Consider the following 21,882-nt stretch of genomic DNA (forward strand, 5'->3'; position numbering starts at 1 on the left):
CCAACCTTGCCTCCCCCTGTGACCCCCTCCTCTCCACTGGCCACCCTGAAGGAGAGTCGTCCTCGAGCATGGCCCACATGGAGCAGTGCAGCCAAGGACATGGCAGCCAGACAGAATAGAAAAGACTCTGCCCTCACACCCCATCATGCAGTTGATGATGCAGGGGCACGGGCAGAGGGTGTGGCTGCCATAGCACTGCTGGGCTGCCTAGGCAATCTGCGGCGGGCTGTGGAGGCAGTGAGTGGTCCTGTGGACAGGGGGGGCAGGGAATGGGAAGGCAGAGCAGGGGCAGGGCAGGAGGGTGGAGTGGAGGCGGGGCCAGTTTTTGGGCACTCAGTCTCTAAAAGGTTCGCCTTCACTGCCTTAGAGAATATTCAGAAAATACAGTAGATTCAAAATGCATCCCTCAGGCTCCTGACAACATAATACAAGTTTTGCAAGGGTCTCTAATTGGTTTCCAGATCCAATTTAAGGCACAATTCTGACCTATAATGCCCTCCATGAAATGGCATCCAGATAGGTATGGACAAGCTTTTCTGGCCAGATTTGGCTCTATCAATTAGATTAACCTAGTGAAAATTTGTTGACAATCCCTTATTCTAAAGAGGTTTGGAGAGTTTAGGGAAGGAGAGAATATTGCAGAACCAAAACTGTAGAATAGTTTTGTTGGCCTATGAAAACTGTTGAAAACTCAGATGTTTTGGAGAATCTTTTTGCATATTTGATTTGATTTGATCTTTCATTTCTCCTATCTCAGATCCCACACATGACATGATCAGTTGCACATTCAGTTGCAAGAAACCTCAAAATCAAAGTGACAAGAGTTTCAGGAGCACAATAATGGTTCAAATGCAACAAGGGAAACAGACTAGCTGTGGCTTATAAATAGAAGTCATGTGTCAACACTGCAAATACTGTATATTCTTGCTTTGAGAATATGCAGAACTGTCTGGTATTTTTGGGGTTAATACAGAGCAGAAGAGGGTGGGGGTAAAGCCCGGGAAAGAAAGAGGAAGGGAACCTTTGACCTTCACACTAATTGGATAATGTGATATAAGACAACTAATTTAGGGAGGGAACATGCTGATAATGTAACTGCTCAGAGGAAGAGAACATAGATCTTAGCATAGACCCCATTAGGCCTGTGCCGACATTTTGAATCAATAAAAGACTTTTAGGGAAATCAATGCCTGGAAGTTCTTTGAAGTGTTTCATTAGTCGGAACCATAACAACATGTTGGTGAGCCTAATCAATGCTTGGAAAACATCTGGTGTTTAAGTAGTCAGTAGTCAGACCATTCTGCTTTTTTCCCCCATTACATAAACCCTAGTCACAGGAGGGACCATGTTAGGTTTAGGTTGTTGAAGTGCTCACTCTATCCTCAGGTTGATTTCAATCTGGCTGTCTCAGAGCAGGTTCCTTGTCACAATCCTCTGAGTCAGAGCTGGATATAACCTAATATTCTGAGTGTATCATCTTTGTATTGCTGTAATGTTTTTATATTTCTCTTGGATATGCTTTATATTGCATTTTTTTATGTGAGCTGTTCAGAATTGTGATTTATGGCCATCAGTAGAAAAATGATATGACCTCTTTAGAGCAAAGATGCTAGATAAGATGGGTATTTGGTCTCAACTAAAATGACTCTATAATTAAAATAGATTAGCAATTTATTGGCAGTGAATATCATGCATTTTGCAAAATATATGAGTGTATATGTGAATGACAAATTATTCAGTCATTTTCCTTATTAAGTGTTCCCTGTTATTTAGTTTAGGTCTAAATACAATGATATAGCATTTAGGGAAAAAGAAACAGCCTAGGAGCCCAGCACAAGAACATAAGATGGAGAAGATCTCCACAGCCACCATGGCTTTTCCTCTAGTGCTCAGATAAGACGGAACAAAGAAGACCGACACACTACAAAAGGCCAACATGTTAAAGGTGATGAACTTGGCTTCATTAAAGCTGTCAGGTAGTTTACGAGCATGGAAAGCTACAATGAAGCTGGCAAGAGCCAAGAGACCCAGATAGCTCAGAATACAGTAAAATATGGAGACTGATCCTTCATTACATTGCAGAATGATTTCTTCATTTACTGAATGCATGTCTAACTCAGGGAATGGTGGACAGATTGATAACCACACGGTACAAGTTCTTGCTTGGAGAAGAGAGCAAGCAAGGACAATGGAAACAGACAATCTTGTCCCTACCCATGTCCTCATCTTTGATCCAGGCTGTGTGGCTATAAATGCTAGAGAAACAAGAATGGTTTTGGCCAATACACAAGAAACAGCCATGGAGAAGATGATACCAAAGGCAGATTGTCTAAAAGAGCAGATGACTTTCCTTGGTTGTCCAAGAAAGAGCAAAGAACAAAGAAATCAGAGCAGAAGACAAACAAGGAGAATGTAACTGAGATCCTGGTTATTGGCTTTGACAATGGGACTATCTTTGCGCTTAACAAAAGCTCTAAGCACCCATAGTGTTACCAGGGTAAATGAAACACCAACTGATGCTAAACTGATCCCTAATGGTTCTTCATAAGAAAGAAAGCTTATTCTTTTAAGGATGCATCTGCTTTTTTTCATGGTTAGCATACTGATATTCTGGGCATTTGTAACGATCTGTATCTGAAAAGAAAAGTCCCATGTTAGTGCTGATTCATGACTAAATCACTAGCCATAACAGGTAATAACAATTGATAATCAAATTACGCTTAACTGTGCTTATACCTTTAGTAATAGTGAATGCAATATCTTGTTTTCAATGGGGCCCATCTAATAATGCATTTTAAATAGCACCTTTTTACAAATCTGATGAAATATATACAAATTAAAGTATAGCTAATGAAATCAGTGTATAGCTATTTGATTAAAACTCAGTTCAAATAATTATCCTCGTGTGTTCAATTATTCCCACCAGCAAGAAATTTCTACACAAATGGCATTCAATTCAAGTATCAATTCAAGGGCTGCTTTTCCAAAACAAAGGAATGCACAGGTGAATTCACCTTCAGCAGCTACTACATGGAGTGGGTGAGACAGTACCCAGGGAAAGGACTGGAATGGGTGGCCCGCATAAGTACAGGATCATCTAGCACTTACTATTCACATAATGTAAAGGGACACTTCATCATCTCCAAAGATGATTCCAATAGTCTGTTGTATTTGCAAATGAACAACCTCAAGCCAGAAGACACAGCAGTTTATTACTGTGCAAGAGACACAGAGAAAGGAAGTGAATCTGAAGCCAAGCAAAAACTTTTTTCAGTTCCAGGAAATTCTGTGCTCTGCTACATTTCTTTGGTCTTAAAAACATAACATAAGATAACATAACATAAGCTTAAGAGAGGGCTGTAAAGCATTACAAAGCAGTATATAAGGCCTAAGTGTTAGTGCCATTCAGGTTCTATGAATATAAGTGTCAGGGGCCTCATTTTGCTATATTGTTTGTAAAACCAGATTCATTTCTATAGCATCCATGATCTTGCCATAAATTATTCTGTTCAATTGCCTATTAACCAGATACTCTGCTTAGTGATTGTAATAAAATAAGGAAGAAAGATCTTGACATCAAAAGTCTGAATACCGGGGTCATAGATTTCAGTGAAAATAAATTATAACTTTATCAGAATTTCCTTCCTTCCTTCCTTCCTTCCTTCCTTCCTTCCTTCCTTCCTTCCTTCCTTCCTTCCTTCCTTCCTCCTCTCCTTCCATTTGTTTTCTGTTATTCAGTTGAGGCTCCAATAAAATTATGTAGCATTTAGAGAAAAAGCTGCATCTCAGTAATGCATTCTTTTCTATAAGATAGAGAAGACTGCATTACTGGTTGCATAAGATAGAGAAGACTCCTGCAAGTCCCTTGGCAAGGAGAGAAGGGAAAAAAAGAGGCATAAGAAATCTCTTCCTCAAGCCACTCATTCTTATTAATCCTTTGCTCAGTTATTTTCTCATATTTTTAGAGCCCCTCTATTTTAATGTACATAGTTTTATTATATTCCATCACCCTGCCAACAAAAGTGTGGACAGTCAAGGCTATGGTTTTCCCAGTTGCAATGTATGGCTGTGAACCTTGGACCATAAGAAAGGTTAAGCACAAAAGAATTGAGGCCTTTGAACTATGGTGCTGGAGAAGATTCCTGCGAGTCCCTTGGACTGCAAGGTGTTCAAACCGGTCAGTCCTAGAAGAGATCAACCCCAACTGCTCTTTAGAAGGCCAGATCCTGAAGCTGAAATTCAAATATTTTGGCCACCTAATGAGAAGGAAGGACTCACTGGAAAAGAGCCTGATGCTGGGAAAGATTGAGGGCAATAGAAGAAGGGGACGACAGAGAATAAGGTAGCTTGATGGAATCATTGAAGCAGTAGGCGTGAGCTTAAATGGACTCCAGAAGATGGTAGAGGAAAGGAAGGCCTGGAGGAACATTGTCCATGGGTTCACAATGGGTCGAACATGACTTCGCAACTAACAACAACAACAAGATGGAGAAGACCTCCATAGCCACCATGATTTTTTTTCTTGGTACTTAGGTATACTTAAGTATACTTCTAATATACTTACAAAGAAAACTAACTGCCAAATGCCAACATTATGAAGGAGATGAACCTGGCTTCATCAAAGCTATCAGGTAGATTATGAACCTAGAAAGCCACAATGAAGCTTGCAAATGAAAGGAGGACCATATAGCCAAGGACACTATAAAATATAAAAAATAACCCTTCGTGGAATTGAAGAATGATTTATTTAGCTGTTGAGTACATGTCTAACTCAGGGAATGGGGGTAACATTGACAACCATGCTGTAAACAAGCTTGCTTGAAAAGATCAGGAAAGAATAGTAGAGTTAAGTTTTCTATTTTCCCATCCACTTCCTCATATTGGAACCTGGCTTTCTGAACACAAGAAATTAAAAATAAGTTTTTAGATTTCCTTATTTGCTTCTGAAAGACAGTGAGCACCTGAGAGAAATGCGCAAAGTAGTATAATTAGAAAGGTTCCACTGGGTATTAGTATTGCGATGCTAACTTAGTGTTATTATTTTTCCCCCCACTCCAGATCTGCTCTGAAATCACCTCTGCTCCTTCATGGCCAACAAGCAAAAATAAGATTTCAGAATATGTTCTTCAATGACCCCAACATCTACTTTTCTTTCTTCCTCTCCATTTTCCCCTCTGTCACACATTCCTTCTATTTTATAAGCTGCTACCTGCCTTTTCCTGATTTATTATTAATCCAATAAACATCTGAAGAACCAATCACAAATGATTTATAATGATAATGAAATGATACACTTGGTGACAAGAGATAATTACAGGGTTTAAAAATGTATTTTCTTTATCAAACTGGGTGCTTGATACATGACCAAAACTGGTTATAAACTCTTCTGTGGATGCCATTTAATGTTACTCTGTTAGGAACAGTTTCTCCATTTTAACTATTAAGAATGTCATCTCTTTATTGTGTAGTTGTGAGATCAAATCTGTACAACATATTTAATATTTATGAGCTGATTTTCTAATAATTCTCTTGACATTCATGATGCTGACTTTAGTTAGATTGCAGCCCATGAGCAGAATATCAGAGTTGAAAGGGACCTGGGAGGACTTCTGGTCCAACCTGCTGCTCAATCAGGTTGATCACAGGAGAATCTTTGCTTATGAAGATCCCTCTCTGGCTAGTATCATAATTCAATTTGAAAGAGTTTCTACAGCATATTAACTAGTTAAAATGAAGTGTCCCGCAACAAAACCTCTCCCTGTTCCTCACGAGAGGTATCACTCAGGTGATATCTTCATAGGGGGGATGCTCTCTCAGATAATGTATATTTTAAGTGAAGTTTACTACATGGAACACCCCTTGCAGGAGATAAGTTTTGATCTTCCAGTGTAAGTTTTATTTTCAATTCAACATTTGTAATATAAAATGGGTTTCAGCCACAGTTTACTCATAGTGTTGGAGGAATTACAGTGATTAGATGGTAGTGATGTAAAAGATACTCATAATTAACTCTATAGATGGCATGGCTAGTGAGTAGTGAAAAGACAAAACTGAACATTTCTCCATAATTTTGAGGTCATTTTTTCTGATTCTTATTGTGAATTATTATTACATGGAGCTCCCATTCACAGTATGAAGAAAATGGCTTAGAAAGAGGACTTTGTTTACATCCTTTCCAGAATTTTGATTGTGTAATATTAGTTTTTGTAGATAGTCATGGTTTAGATATCTGACCAAATTGGTTTATTATTCTGCTTCAAGCCTTTTCTAAGAAGCATATTACAATAAATACAATCATAGATTACACCATCACATGAATGTACAAGAAGGTGAATTTCAGAGGTAGATACAATTGTAAGGCATAAAATTGGGCAGAGTGTCTGTATTTTATTTTAGAATGGAAATATAAAGAGGGATTGAAAGAGAGTTCAATAAAACAAACATTTGTTTTGCACAGTACAAAGGTGAAAATTACTAAAACTGCAATATATTTCTCTGTTGACAGCATGATCACCAAGTTCTACCAGCACCTGCTGGCCTTGGATTTTTGTGTAAATGAGATCAATAAGGATACTCACCTTTTGCCCAACATCACCCTTGGATTCCATATTTATGACAGCTATTATGATGCAAGGATGGTCTATCGCAATATCTTGGATCTGCTTTCAAAAGTTGACTGGTTTGTTCCCAACTTCCAATGTGGGATGGAGAAAAATCTCATTGCTGTCATTGGGGGGATTGGCTACGATGTTTCCTTGGACATGGCAGTTATCTTAAGCCTCTACAAAATTCCACAGGTAAAACATCCCAGTAAAGGAGAATATTTGTAGCTGAGGGTTGAAATAAGGCATCCTTGGTGCTCTGTGAGCCTGGTTGTTTTCTTGCAGAGGTTTTGTTACCCAAACTAGGTAACATCATCAGTGTTAGTGATGTTGGTATTTAGCTTGGGTAATGAAACCTCTGCAAGAAAACAACGAAGCTCAGAAAGCACTAAAAAATTTCAGAGACAATTGGACATTTTCTTAAACCCGCTGTTTCCTCTTTTTCTTGGCATTCCCAAACTTCTTGTGGCAGAATTAGCAGCACATATCTGAATGAAAAATGAATTATTTACTACCCTCATATCTAAAGAGACCAGTGGTCATTTTATTTCCTTTGCTAACATTTTAAAGACTATGCAGTGTCTTTAAATTAAATTAAATTTTATGAACCTATTTGGAAAGGGAATATATTAGACTCATGGAAAGAGATCTAATATGGTTGAGATGTATTTGAATATTAATAGCTCGGGATAATAGTTGGGCTGTTGGTTTGATATATGAGCTTAGCAATTTATTTGCAAACATTTTATATCCATTCGGGGGGGGGGCATATTCAGTGCAGTTTGAATTGTGCTGCACAATTCAAAGTGCATGAAGATGTCTCCCTCCCCTCAAATGGAGATAAAATGTTTGCAGTCAAATCGCCAAACTCAGACATCATATATTAATGCAGAAAATTCTTAAAGTGAACATGAAGATTCAATCAGAAACTTTCCTTCTGGGTCTAATGGAAGGAGAACTGGGAAAAAAAAATGTAACTCTGATTTTATATATGGTGACAGCAGCAAGATTGCTCTATGCACAAAAGTGGAAGGATGCCTCGATTCCTACCATGGACAATGGTTACAAAAGCTGATGGAATTAGCAGAGATGGCCAAATTGTGCTGATAAAAGAAAAGAACAGAAGCATTTTTATTTCTACTTGGAAACCACTTCTGGGCTTTGTGCTTGAGGTGGAAAAAAATATTTTATGATTTTGAGTTTTACCGATTAGACTGATTTGCTGATATAGAAATGGCTAGAGCATACTATTATAGAAATGTAAAAAGTTGAGATTTGATTTTAATGTTTGATTTTACTGCAACAGAGAGAAATGGAAGTCAATACCTTTTGTTTCGTCCTCTCCCTTTTTCCACACCTTTTTTGTTTTCCCTTTTTTTACTGTAGTCCCCTACAATTTGCTTTTGTATTTTCACATTTTATGTTATAAATGAATAAAACTAATAGTTTGTGTCTCATGTTATTCATAATCATTGAGCATGGAATTTAGTCACTAACTAACAGGGGGAGAGAGTGTGTGCAAAATTTAAATGTTAAAATTTCAATATGTTAGGTACATGGGATCAAACATCCCTCAAAACTAGCGACAAGAAAATCAGTTTTCTGCTTGTAGGAAATAACGAGGTCACTTTTCAACTTTATTAAATTCAGACTTTTTTTCCCCTCCATTATGTTCATTTTCACTTAGCATGTGAACTATGAACTAAATTAGCTGCCTGCATGCTGTGCATAACAAGGCATCTACTGAAAATCATCCACCAATCCATTGACTTTTTTTGTGTGTTGATTTTCTTATATATTATTATTATTATTTTTTTTTTGTAGATTACATATGGCTCTTTTGTCCCAGAAAAAAAGTATAAAACTCCTTCCTTTTACCGTGTTGTCCCTAATGAAGCCCATCAAGGTTTGGGGATAATCCATGTGTTACAACATTTTGGATGGACTTGGGTTGGCCTCTTCATTGTAGATGATAACAGTGGGACACTTTTCCTACAAAGCTTGCAGTCCTTGTTTTCCAAGAATGGAATCTGTTCAGACTTCATTGAAAGAACTCCAAAACAAGCTTATATTCCCAACTATGAAGATACATGGGAAACAGCTGAAAAATATAATCTACATATGATGCAAGGAAAAGCCAAAGTCTTTATTGTTTATGGAGAAACAAGTTCATTTATTTGGTTGACCTTAATGATAGAAACAGTCAGTAGTCTACCCGAAGACATTACTCCTGGTGGGAAGGTGTGGATCATGACAGCTCAGATTGATTTTGCATTAATGAGCTTCCAGAAAGGATGGCATTTGCAGAAATTCAGAGGAGCCATTTCTCTGACAGTTCAGTCCAATGAAGTTCAGGGGTTCCATACATTTCTTCAGGGGCTCCAGCCATTTGGGACAAGAGAAGATACTTTTCTCAAGGAGTTTTGGGAACAATCATTTGGGTGTCTTTTCACAAATTCCACTGGGACATTAACGGTCAATAAGATATGCACTGGAGAGGAAAAGATAGAGAGTCTTCCTGGTTCTTTTTTTGAAATGCCCATGGCTGCTCATAGTTACAGTATTTATAATGCCATGTACGCAGCAGCACATGCTTTACATAAAATCTATTCATCTCAATCGAAAAGGAAAGCAAAGATGGCTCACCAAGATATTAATCTTCAGAAACTAAAACCCTGGCAGGTAATTTATCTCCTATCGGATTAATTAAGTGATACTAAGATATCAGAATAATAGAGTTGGAACGGACTTTGGAGATCTTCTAGTTTAACCTCCTGTGTAGCAGGAAACACTATACCATTTTAGACAAATGGTTGTCGAGTCCTTTCTTAAAAGACTCTAGCATTGGAGCCCCCATAATAACTGAAGGCAAGCTGTTTCACTGGTTTATTGTTCTTACTGTCAGGGAATTTCTTCTTAGTTCTACGTTCGTTCTGTCCTTGATTAGTTTCCATCCATTGCTTGTCTTGCCTTATTTATTTATTTATTTATTTATTTATTTATTTATTTATTTATGAGACTTATATACCACTTTAAGTGCAAGCATTCTCTAAGCAGTGTACACCAGTAAGCAATGTGTATATGTATATATATATATATATATATATATATATATATATATATATATATATATATTACATTGCCCCCAACAATCTGGGTCCTCATTTTACCTACCTCGGAAGGATGGAAGGCTGAGTCAACCTTGAGCCGGTGAGATTTGAACCGCTGACCTGCTGAACACAGTCAGCTAACGTGGCCTGCAGTACTGCACTCTAACTGCTGCGCCACCTTCAGTTGCTTTGGAGAATTGGTCAACTCTTTGTTCTTTGTGACTGTCCCTCTCATATTGGAACACTGCTATCATGTCACCCTTTATCATCCATATCAAGGATGAAATGATGTAACCTCCATAGGAACTGAAAATACTTTATTCCCATAGAAAACTCTGCTATAAGATATGAATAGTGGATGTAGATTCACAATGCTTATTTATTATATTAATAATTTATTGGTTGTATATGGTGTCCTTTATTCAGAAGCTTTTCTTTATTCGTATCAGAAGCACCTTCAAAGTATAGACATATAATATTCAACACTGAGCTAGTACAATAGGTATAAAATAGGTCATAGAAACATAGCATGTGTTTTAAATTGTAAAATATGTAAAATAAATGGAATAAATGACATTCTCCCAGTAGCAGGCCACATTGACAATACTTTCTTTGTCAGCGTGAGGTCATCCTCCATACCTGTTGAAGGACATTATATACAGCATAACATATGTGAGATGGGTTGTTCTCCATATTCCCATACAGTATCTTCTACAGGAATGTCCCATTCTCTTAGATTGTTCTTTGAACTTTCTATCTCAGCACACGGTCCTATTCAGCAGCTAAATGCAATATTCCCTCCTCCAATTTATCTTGACAACATTACTCAAACTGACATGGAGAAGAATTAGTTCAGTCACCCAATGTGCTTCCAAAGGTTCATGTAAATCATGTCTTCCCGGTCTTGTCGAAAAGTTTAACTGTATAGGATCCTGACTTGTCTTCAAAAGTACCAGTAACTCTTTAGCAGATTACCGTTTATGGATCTATAGAATGTAGTGTGGGAATGTAGTCTGGTTTCTGAGAAATAAAAAAATTAATCCACAATGAATTCATGTAAACAGTTTACAATGTGCAGAATATCAATAACAATAAAAAAGATTTAGGGCATTATACAATACTGGCCAAAATTGTAGAAATCTTTCGGGAAAAGTGTATTTTTGAGGTTTGATGGCTAATAACACCACTTTTTTGGGGAGTAGTACCATAAAATTATATATCAATGGAAAGATAATTTAATCAAGAATGTAATGCAACAACTTTGGTTCAATTATCTGTACTGTATTCTATGAAAGGTTATAGTCAAATAACCAGAAAAAGGAAGAGCAAGTTGCTTAGGTGATATCAGGTAGCTTTCCTTCATCTAACTGTAGCCAATGAGCATGAGCGTTTAGAGAGCCAATCAGGTGTCATCTTGTTTTGGCAATGAGCCAATCAGATCACAGTAGGAAATTGTTAATGAAGTTGTGTAAAGAAGCTGAGAGGAGGACATTTGTCAGTGTGTTATGTGATCACTATCAAGTTGGTTGAGTTTTTTTGTGTTCTTTCATTTGGTGAGCTTGTAAAATGAAATAAAATTAAAGTAATGGTGCAAAAAGTTGATTGGTTGCCCAGAAAGTGATGTAAAATAGTATTCTTAAGTGAACAAGGCTACAGTTATAAAGAAATTAGAAGAAAAATTGTGTAAACTTAACCAAAGGTGACATTATTGCACACTTTTCCCAAAAGGTTTCCACTGTACATCATTTTAAAAAAAAGCACAAAAAACCTTCCATACAGAGAGCCGAGGTGACGCAGCAGTTAGAGTGCAGTACTGCAGGTCACTTTAGCTGACTGTGTTCAGTAGGTCAGCGGTTCAAATCTTACCGGCTCAAGGTTGACTCAGCCTTCCATCCTTCCGGGGTAGGTAAAATGAGGACCCAGATTGTTGGGGGCAATGTAAATATATATATACATTGCTTACTGGTGTACACCGCTTAGAGAGTGCTTGCACTTAAAGCGGTATATAAGTCTCATAAATAAATAAATAAATAAATACAGAAAACCAAAGGTGATTAATGTTTTTCCCCTGCTTATAACTAGCTTCATCTATTTCTTCAAGACATTTCGTTCAATAATTCTGCTGCAGATATTGTCTTCCTGGATAAGCATGGAGAAATGCCAACTGGTCTTGAAATTACGAACTTGGTTGTCTTTCCAAACAACTCCTTCCACAGGCTTAAAATTGGAAGAGTAAATCCTTACACTTCTGATGGGAGATATTTAACTGTAGATGAGGATAAAATTGTTTGGCACCAAGGATTTAACCAGGTGAAGTATAGTAGATTCCAGATGTTCCTAAATTCTCGTGTATCCTTATGTTCATTTTCAGAGACAGAAACAATTCTGGATATATCCATCCATAACAGAATAACAGATTGGAAGGAACATTGGAGGTCTTCTAGTCCAACCCCCTGCTCAAGCAGGAGACCCTATACCATTGCAGACAAATGGGTGCTTAGTTTCTTCTTAAAAGCCTCAAGTGATGGAGCACCCACAACTTCTGAAAGCAACTTGTTTCACTGATTAATTCTTCTCACTATCAGGAGATTTCTCCTTAGTTCTTTGTTGCTTCTCTCCTTGATTAGTTTCCATCCATTCATGTCTTGCCTTCTGTGCTTTGTAAAATAGGTTTTATTTCTCCAAGAAATAAAAAACAGACCTGAAAATATATACCAGAAAGGGTCTCATAATTGCTAGTGATTTATTAGATTCCATCAGGAATACCCTAGCCTTTTATTATAAGGTAGAACAAGAAGCAATGAATCAAAGCTAGTCAAGAAGAGAACCAAACAACCAACCTAGCAGTAAGGAGAAATTTCCTTACAATTAGAACAATTAATCAGTGGAAAAACATGCCCCCAGAAGTTGTGCGTTCTCCATCACTGGAGGTTTTGTTTGAAATGGTATAAGATCTCTTGCTTGACCAGGGGTTTGAAATAGAAGACCTCAAAGGTCCATTCCAACTCTGTTATTCTGTTTGGTTAGTCTTTCCTATATCTATCTTCTTTCCTACCACTGTCAGCAGAAGAGTAACTGAGTCCACATTTTTCTTTTATAGTTATACCTCATTTACTTTTATTTTATTGGGCACTTGGAATCATGTTTAGGAAGATAGAGAGCCATTGATGCAATTGTAAATTGATTAAAATACAACAAAATACAAGTTATGTAAAGTTATGACTTTATGGATTTATCTGCTGCATTTCTTCCTAGGCATGTCGGCTCAATGGGTGTCTGTCTAGTTACCTATGATTTATACTGGTTTATCTATCTTAATTCATTAGAAGAAACAACAATTGCAGGGGAAAGAATATTACAGTATAACATTTTTGTGCTAGTAAATGAGGAATAGTTGTATCTCTATTTCCTTTTTTAGCTATATCTGCTCAGTCAATAGTAGCTGTCTGAAAATTGTATCACAGAGCTACTGAATAACTTAAAAATGAAATACTATTCTTCACCATTTGTCCAGTCCTGAAACCGTTTTTCTTTCTATGGTTAGATACGGCCCATTTCTGTATGTAACCCTTCCTGTCTGCCTGGTTATCGAAAAGAAAAGAAAGAAGGAGAGAAATTTTGTTGTTACAATTGTGTTCATTGCCCAGAAGGGAAGATTTCAAACCAGAAAGGTAAGAAATTTTTAAAAATAAGTTGCCTCTCCATTCTACTCTTCCAAGGAAATGCCTACTTCATTTCAACGCTGCTCTTAATATATAGGAAGGGGACAGGTGAAAGGGAAAGTGTACTGGAGAAAACCAGCCAGGGGAAATTTCTGTGTACAATTTGAGCACCACATTTCTAGCAGGTTATTGACAGGCTGGAGAAGTCTCAGAATAAAGATATAATGAGGATACAGGGACTTGAGGAAGCCTTCTGAGAAGAAAGGATAGACTAGAAACCTGGATGAATTACAAGTAATCCTCAGCTTACAACACAATTGAGCCCAAAATCTCTGTTGCTAAGCAAAACATTTGTGAAGTGAGTTTTGCCCCATTTACAACAATTCTTGCCACAGTGGGTAGTGTAAGTGAATCAGTGAAGTTGTTAAGTTAGTAACATGGTTGTTAAGTGAATCTGGGTTCCCCCACTGACTTTGCTTTTCAGAAGGTCACAAAAGGGGATTGGGGGACACTCAACCATCAGAAATATGAGTCAGTTGCCAAGAGTCTGGATTTTGGTCACGTGACCATGGGGATATTCCAAAAGTCATAAGTGTGAAAAAAGATAATAACTCACTTTTTTCAGTGCCATTGTAACTTTGAATGATCATCAAGTGAAGTCCTGTAAGTTAAGGACTACCTATATAACAAATGTTTGTCCTGATAAAGGACTGGCCAATGGAGAAAGAAGTCAGAAAATGTATGATTTGTTGTTATTTTCCTCAGATATGAATGACTGCTTCAAATGTCCAGAGGATCAATACCCAAACAGGCACCATGACCACTGCATTCTCAAAACTATGATTTTCCTATCTTATCAAGATCCTTTAGGGGCTTGTTTAGCATCTCTTGCTCTATTTTTTTCTCTCCTCACGCTTTTCTTGCTAGGAATTTTCATAAAGCACAGAGATACGCCGATTGTCAAAGCGAACAATAGAGAACTCACTTATGCCCTCCTTGGGTTCCTCCTTCTTTGTTTTCTCTGCTCTTTTTTATTCATTGGACAACCTGGGACAATAACCTGCCTACTCCAGCAAGCAGCTTTTGGCTTCATCTTCTCAGCAGTGGTATCTTGCCTGTTGGCCAAAAACATCACTGTTGTTGTGGCTTTCATGGCCACCAAACCAGGGTCCAGCCTGAGAAAGTGGGTGGGGAAAAGATTGGCCAGAGGTATAATTCTTTCTTGCTCCCTTTTGCAAGCAGCTATCTGTGTAGTATGGTTGGCCATCTCTCCTCCTTTCCCAGATCTGGACCATAATACTCTAATCACTGAAATTATAGTCAGATGCAATGAAGGTTCTTCCAACATGTTTTATCTTGCCTTGGGTTACCTGGGCCTTTTGTCCATCATCAGTTTCATAGTGGCTTTTCAGACTAGGAAGTTGCCAGATAGCTTCAATGAAGCCAAGTTTATCACCTTCAGCATGTTGATTTTTTGCGCTGTTTGGTTTTCCTTCATTCCAGCCTACTTGAGCATCAAAGGGAAGTATACAGTAGCTCTGGAGATCTTCTCCATTTTAGCTTCCACTTTGGGACTACTTGGTTGTATATTTTTCCCGAAATTTTATATTATTGTTCTGAGGCCTGAGTTGAATTCCAAGGAGAACTTAATAAAAATGAAGACTTAAAAACCTTTCATTTGTGTCCCTTTATTTTGAAAGATTGGACTCTGCAAGGAGATAATGTAGGTGTCATGGTTTCCATTTTGCTAAGCTATACATTGCAAACTGACAGCCTGACATCAGTAACAGGGGGAGGGAGCAGTGGAGGTACGGACAAAGGGAAGGCACCAAAGATTTTCAAAACCAAGCAATACTGTCCCTTGAGAAGCATCAGAAGCATGTCTCAATGCCATACCAAAAGAATGTGGAATGGTCAGCATGCAAAGACAAGAACTGTTTCCTAAACAGTTTGTTAACACCCAGTTGGACATTGAATGATAACCAGGGGATTGGCAGGAAACAAGGGAATGTTAACTGTATCTTTTTTGCAGGAAAATCTCAGATCCAGCTTTGCCTCTTCTGAAACCACTTTGGCTTTGGTGAAGTGTGCTTTTAGCTAGTTATGGGCTGGGAGTCTTTCTTTCCTAGCTGACCAAGTTGGGACAGTTGACAGTAGGGCTGAATGCAGATGAGGAATGAAGGCAATTAATTGAAAAAAGATGCTCATTCAAGAGTGAGTATGTTCAACCACCAAAAGCAATGAGGAATGTTCATAATTACTATTGCCTCATTTTTTCTATCTCTATCTCTCCATCCTTCCCAACCTCACCATTCATCTGAAAAACCTATATGGAATTCACAAACAGTGGTTTCATTTAAAGGTGGTCAGAGTAGAATTATTTATATAGATTAATAAAATCAGTTTAATAAACACAATAGTGTTATCCTTTACTCCATCTATGCTAGTCACAGGATAGCTATCATACACTTTTACCAGCACAAAATGTAGAGATTATTGTCAGTTGAGATGACTTTACAGAGATTTGATAAATTCACAAAGGATACATCCAACAGTGGCTAATATTACATGAAAATGTCATTCAGACAAATAAAAAAAATTGTTCAAAACATATCAGCTTAGCTCAAGTTGGGGCTTCCCTTAGAGAATATTCAGAAAATACAGTAGGTTCAAAATGCATCCCTCAGGCTCCTGACAACATAATACAAGTTTGGCAAGGGTCTCTAATTGATTTCCAGATCCAATTTAAGGCACAATTCTGACCTATAATGCCCTCCATGAAATGGCATCCAGATAGGTATGGACAAGCTTTTTTGGCCAGATTTGGCTCTATCAATTAGATTAACATAGTGAAAATTTGTTGAGAATCCCTTATTCTAAAGAGGTTTGGAGAGTTTATGTAAGAAGAGAATATTACAGAATGAAAACTGTAGAACAGCTGCCTCTTTTGTTGGCCTATGAAAACTGTTGAAAACCCAGATGTTTTGGAGAATCTTTTTGCATATTTGATTTGATTTGATCTTCTTATCTCTCCTATCTCAGATCCCACACATGACACGATCAGTTGCACTTTCAGTTGCAAGAAACTTCAAAATCAAAGTGACAAGAGTTTCAAATACAACAAGGGAAACAGACTAGCTGCTTCCCCCCCCCCATTACATAAACCCTACTCACATGAGTGAGCATGTTAGGTTTAGGTTCTTGAAGTGCTCACTGTGTACTCAGGTTAAGTTCCATCTGGTTGTCTCAGAGCAGGTTCCTTGTCACAATATATGCTTTATATTGTATTTTTTTTTCTATGTGAGCTGCTGAGAATTGTGATACAATATGATATGGGATAAATATCAACTGAAAACTATCTGTTTCTTAAGAGAATTCCTGAACAAAATAATATTTTATCCATGAGTGATTTATGGCCATCAGTAGAAAAATGATATGACCTCTTTAGAGCAAAGATGCTAGATAAGATTGGTATTTGCTCTCAACTAAAATGACTCTCTAATTAAAATAGATTAGCAATTTATTGACAGTGAATATCATGCTTTTTGCAAAATACATGAATGTATATATGAATGACAAATTACTCTGTCATTTTCCTTATTAAGTGTTCCCTGTTGTTTAGGTCTAAATACAATGATATAGCATTTAGGGAAAAAGATACAGCCTAGGAGCCCAGCACTAGAACATAAGATGGAGAAGATCTCCACAGCCACCATGGCTTTTCCTCTCGTGCTCAGATAAGTTGGAACAAAGGAGACCCAAACACTACAGAAGGCCAACATGCTAAAGGTGATGAACTTGGCTTCATTAAAGCTGTCAGGCAGTTTACGAGCATGGAAAGCTACAATGAAGCTGGCAAGGGCCAAGAGACCCAGATAGCCCAGAATATAATAAAACATGGAGACTGATCCTTCATTACATTGCAGAATGATTTCTTCATTTACTGAATGCATGTCTAACTCAGGGAATGGTGGACAGATTGATAACCACACGGTACAAGTTCTTGCTTGGAGAAGAGAGCAAGCAAGGACAATGGAAACAGACAATCTTTTCCCTACCCATGTCCTCATCTTTGATCCAGGCTGTGTGGCTATAAATGCTAGAGAAACAAGAATGGTTTTGGCCAATACACAAGAAACAGCCATGGAGAAGATGATACCAAAGGCAGATTGTCTAAAAGAGCAGATGACTTTCCTTGGTTGTCCAAGAAAGAGCAACGAACAAAGAAATCAGAGCAGAAGACAAACAAGGAGAATGTAACTGAGATCCCGGTTATTGGCTTTGACAATGGGACTATCTTTGTGCTTAACAAAAGTTCTAAGCACCCATAGTGTTACCAGGGAAAATGAAACAGCAACTGAAGCTAAACTGATCCCTAATGGTTCTTCATAAGAAAGAAAGCTTATTCTTTTAAGGATGCATCTGCTTTTTTCATGGTTAGCATACTGATCTTCTGGGCATTTGTAACAATCTGTATCTGAAAAGAAAAGTCCCATGTTAGTGCTGATTCATGACTAAATCAATAGCCATAACAGGTAATAACAATTGATAATCAAATTATGCTTAACCGTGCTTATACCTTTACTAATACTGAATGCAATATCTTGTTTTCAATGGTGCCCAGCTAATAATGCATTTTAAATGGCACCTTTTTACAAATTTGATTAAATATATACAAATTAAAGTATAGCAAATGAAATCAATGTATAGCTATTTGATTAAAACTCAGCCCAAATAATTATCCTCATGTGTTAGATTATCCCCACCAGCAAGAAATTTCTATAAAAATGGCATTCAATTCAAGTATCAATTCAAAGGCTGCTTTTCAAAAACAAAGGGATGCACAGACCCAAAAAAATTAAAAAATAAGAAATTAATGTGTCCAGTCCATTAATATGTATACATTATTTTAATTGAAACTGAATTAGATGTAGATAGCTATAGCTAATATTCACTTTCAGTTGTGTCTGCATGGTCTCTCTTTCTCTCTCATCCAGAGATAGTTGATTTGGGGGGGAGGGGGCTCAGCTGAATCTATATGATGAGCAAATTTAAAGTATTTCAACAACACTTACCAATCTTGTTTGAAACCTTCCCTTTTGGACATGGAACACAATCATAGCAGCAGAACTTTTTCCCTTCAGTCTTTCTCTTCTGATAACCAGCCTGACAATTTTCATTACACATTGAAATGGGAACAACCTAGCAAATGAAATATACATAAAAAAGCTTCAGTGCAAACTAGGTTTATTCAAGAACTTTCAGTTGCTACAGTGAAATAAAGAAATGAATTTCTCATTAAACACACACATACACACAGGCAAGTTCAATGCTGAATGAAAGCACCAAAAATGTTAATCACAACTTTATATTGCATTTCAGTCATTCAGTAAGTAATGTTATTTCTGTTTTTGATCTGCTGGATTTTATTGAGTCATGTCAACAAAAAAACAAAACAATTCAAGTCAATGTTTGCAGTACAGGATTGAACTGTAGAGTTCTTGGTGCTCTCTGAGCTTGGTTATTTTCTTGAAGATGTTTCATTACCCAATTAGGTAACATTTTCAGTACATTGAAGTTGTTACCTAGTTGGGTAATGAAACATCTGCAAAAAAACAATCAAGCTCAGAGAATATCAAGGACTCCACAGAAAGTCTGCATTTAAAAGACAAAGGCCACTCTTTTGAAGACAGCAACATCCATATTTTGGACAGAAAGGACTGCAGATTTGAAAGAGGGATCAGAGAGACTATCTATGTCAAAATTGAAGAGCTCTCTCTCAACAGAGGGGGAGGGATATGGCACTATCTCCAGTCTACAACACAGTCCTTTCAACAGTTCCAAGAAGGCTCCACACCCAGTTGCACTACTCAGATGACACAGATGACACAGATAAACCTCCAGGTGGCCTCAGCAACTCTCTAAATGAATACAAATGACTAACTGTCTGCAAGGAGTATAAATGCTTCCATTCCCACCATCCAGTCAGAGCTGAAGAAGCTTCTTGGATGAGATGTGAAACATCTTCAAAGAAAAACAAGAAAGTCCAGTTGCCTCATGAAAAAGCATCTTTGGAACTCCACAGAGAGGCAAATTTCCAAGCCCAATGAACCCATATGAGAGTGTTCCATCAACAGTCACTGAACTGATACCTGATTGAACCATCTGTGCCAAACTATCATATCCTCATTAATAATTAATTCGTTTCCTTCAGGTGCTTCTCCATCCACTCTTCCAATGTTTACCCACTGAAAAGACATGTTGGGAAAGGTGACCAAGTTCATGAGGTCAAATCCACTTTCTATTTCCTTGCTTTTGCTAAAGGAAATTGTTTCTCTAGCAGAGTTATTAAATGAAATGCTTTGAAGGAACGGATGGAGCTATGTGATTTGGAAAACAAAACAATTAAAATGAAATGAAAGAATAAAACATAGTAAAGATATATTGAACAGATACACACACACACACACACACACACATATACCAAATAAGAAAGAATAATGAACACCAGGATATAACAAACCAGACTATTTAATATAAACAAGCCTATGATTAAAAAGAGTCCCTAAGCTTTCATCAGGCCAAACTACCAACGTCATCAGAGTTGGAGTAAAAGGAGATCAGGAAGGCAGCTCATATAACCTCCTGTCTCTGCACCCAGCTCCTTGAGTGCATCATTGGCCTGTTGATTGTATTCATCTGTACCGCGCAGAGTTGTTCTGCATCAGGCAAACTGTCCTTGCCTCCGCTAGTTGTTTTACGATTCTCAAGTGCTCTTTTAGAGTGTGTGCAAGCACTTGGAGGGTGGCTATCAACCGAATCCCTGCACCCAGTCACCCTCCCTCCCAGGGCCATTATCCTCCCCCACCCCCAAGGCCATTGTCATCTCCCCTGTAATTCCTCCCCCCAGTCCTGCAAAAAGCACGAAGCATGAAGCCAAAGACACCAGCCTGAAGATGACGAATGGGACTTCGTCGAAATGTCACCAAGACACTTCCAATTTTACGTGGGAGAAAACCCGAATAACCAAAAACACCTCGCACATCACATCCAATGCTGCTGCTATGAGGATGCAGAACAAGCCGGGCGGAGGTAAGGAACCGGTATACCAGTTTCTTACCACCGCCTGGGTTGTTATGCAGCCTCATGGCAGCAGCATTGGGCAGGAGGTCGCAAACAGCCAGTTTCAGCAGGATGTGGCTGTTTGCTACCTCATGTATTGAGCTCAATGCTGCTGCAATGTGGATCAGTGTGATGCGGCTGTTTGCCGCCTCGCGTATTGCACCCAATTCTGCTACAATGTGGCTCAGCCAAAAGTGGCTGTGGAACAAGTGGGGCAGGTTCCCCCTCACCTGCCCATTCAGCTACAGCTTTGGTGGCTCTGTAGGAGCCAGAGACAGAGAAGAGAACTTTGCAGCTCTGCCTACAGAGCCACCAAAGCAGCAGGTGGAGCACCGGAGGCTCAGGGAGGGAGGGCACTGAAGCGGGTGGTTGGACCATTGGCAAGAGCAGTGCGTCTGAGTGGAAAGTGGCTTTGGAGCAAGTGGGGCAGGTAAGGAAAGAAATCCTCACTTCCCCCAGAAATTGCCTTTCTTTCCTCACCTGATTCCCAGCCCCGTGTTATTTCTCCTTTGCAATTCATCACCGCCGTGTGCAAGGAAACAAATGCAGTTTTTTGGGGAAACAAAAAGTCAATCAATCAATTCCAACTTCGCGATCTTTCATGTGGCAGTGGTGGATCGCAAAGGAGAAATAGCCTGGGGCTGGGAGTCAGATAAGGAAAGAGACAATTTCTCGAGATCTCACAAGAAGTTAGAAACTCTAATGGAACTTTATTTTTTTACCAATAGTCCCACAAACACACGGTGAAGGCTGAGAAGTGAACAGAGAAATGGAATGTAGCTGAAAGGCTTGGGGGAGGCAGGATCGGGCATGGCAACCCTACCCTGCACAGGTATTGATGCAGCTTGCTCATGGAAGGGACTAAAGGTCTAGGACTGGGGTTACGGTGTGTGTGCCACAGAAAGGGCTCTGCATGCCATAGATTGTGTGCCATAGGTTCACCACAGGGAGTAGAGTATTTCCCAAATAATTTGTTAGGTATGATTCCAATGTAATATTTGAGGTTGTATAGTTGGATATTTTGGCATCAAAAGAAATCTGAGGAATTGAAGCTGTCCAAAGATCTGACTTGATCTAGACAACTTGCTTTACATTCATTTAGTGAAGTTGTCTATTTTAAGTGAGTGACTAAATTCATTAACACTTGACATCCTATTTCAGAAGTACAATTACTCCTTTATCTTGCTCAGTTCTCAAAAAACAAACAAATTTGTACACTGCCTGACAAACAAATATTTTCTCTCTGAAAGGCCATGAGTCTCAAAACGAAGAAGAATTTACTATTTTGTACTATTTTGGTTACATCACAAATGGGAAAAGATTCAGAAATTTATACTGACTGCTGAAAAAGTATCAAGGTGGTAATCAAACTTATCTCTGGTAGAA

General features: G+C 38.3%; 1 protein-coding gene across 1 annotated transcript; it reads left to right on the forward strand.

The window, feature by feature from the left end:
* The first annotated feature begins 1,936 nt into the window (after positions 1-1,936).
* Positions 1,937-20,043, forward strand: LOC120300518 (vomeronasal type-2 receptor 26-like). Its single transcript, XM_039326679.1, has 9 exons — positions 1,937-1,976; positions 2,927-3,039; positions 4,534-4,631; positions 6,506-6,797; positions 8,427-9,284; positions 11,795-12,022; positions 13,257-13,383; positions 14,140-15,025; positions 19,953-20,043. The coding sequence occupies exons 1-9, from the start codon at positions 1,937-1,939 to the stop codon at positions 20,041-20,043; spliced, it is 2,733 nt and encodes a 910-aa protein (XP_039182613.1).
* The last annotated feature ends 1,839 nt before the right edge of the window (positions 20,044-21,882 follow it).

The sequence above is a fragment of the Crotalus tigris genome, unplaced genomic scaffold (assembly GCF_016545835.1).
Source record: "Crotalus tigris isolate CLP2741 ecotype Arizona unplaced genomic scaffold, ASM1654583v1 scf7180000017614.5298720, whole genome shotgun sequence".
NCBI lineage: Eukaryota > Metazoa > Chordata > Lepidosauria > Squamata > Viperidae > Crotalus > Crotalus tigris.

What these genes read in the sequence shown, in the direction of transcription:
- LOC120300518 (XM_039326679.1), top strand. Translation starts at nt 1,937, where the DNA reads ATGTTAAAGGTGATGAACTTGGCTTCATTAAAGCTGTCAG. An exon ending in AGAAACTAAAACCCTGGCAG is followed by an intron (nt 9,285 to 11,794) that starts GTAATTTATCTC and finishes GCTTATAACTAG; the next exon opens with CTTCATCTATTTCTTCAAGA. An exon ending in GAAGATTTCAAACCAGAAAG is followed by an intron (nt 13,384 to 14,139) that starts GTAAGAAATTTT and finishes TATTTTCCTCAG; the next exon opens with ATATGAATGACTGCTTCAAA.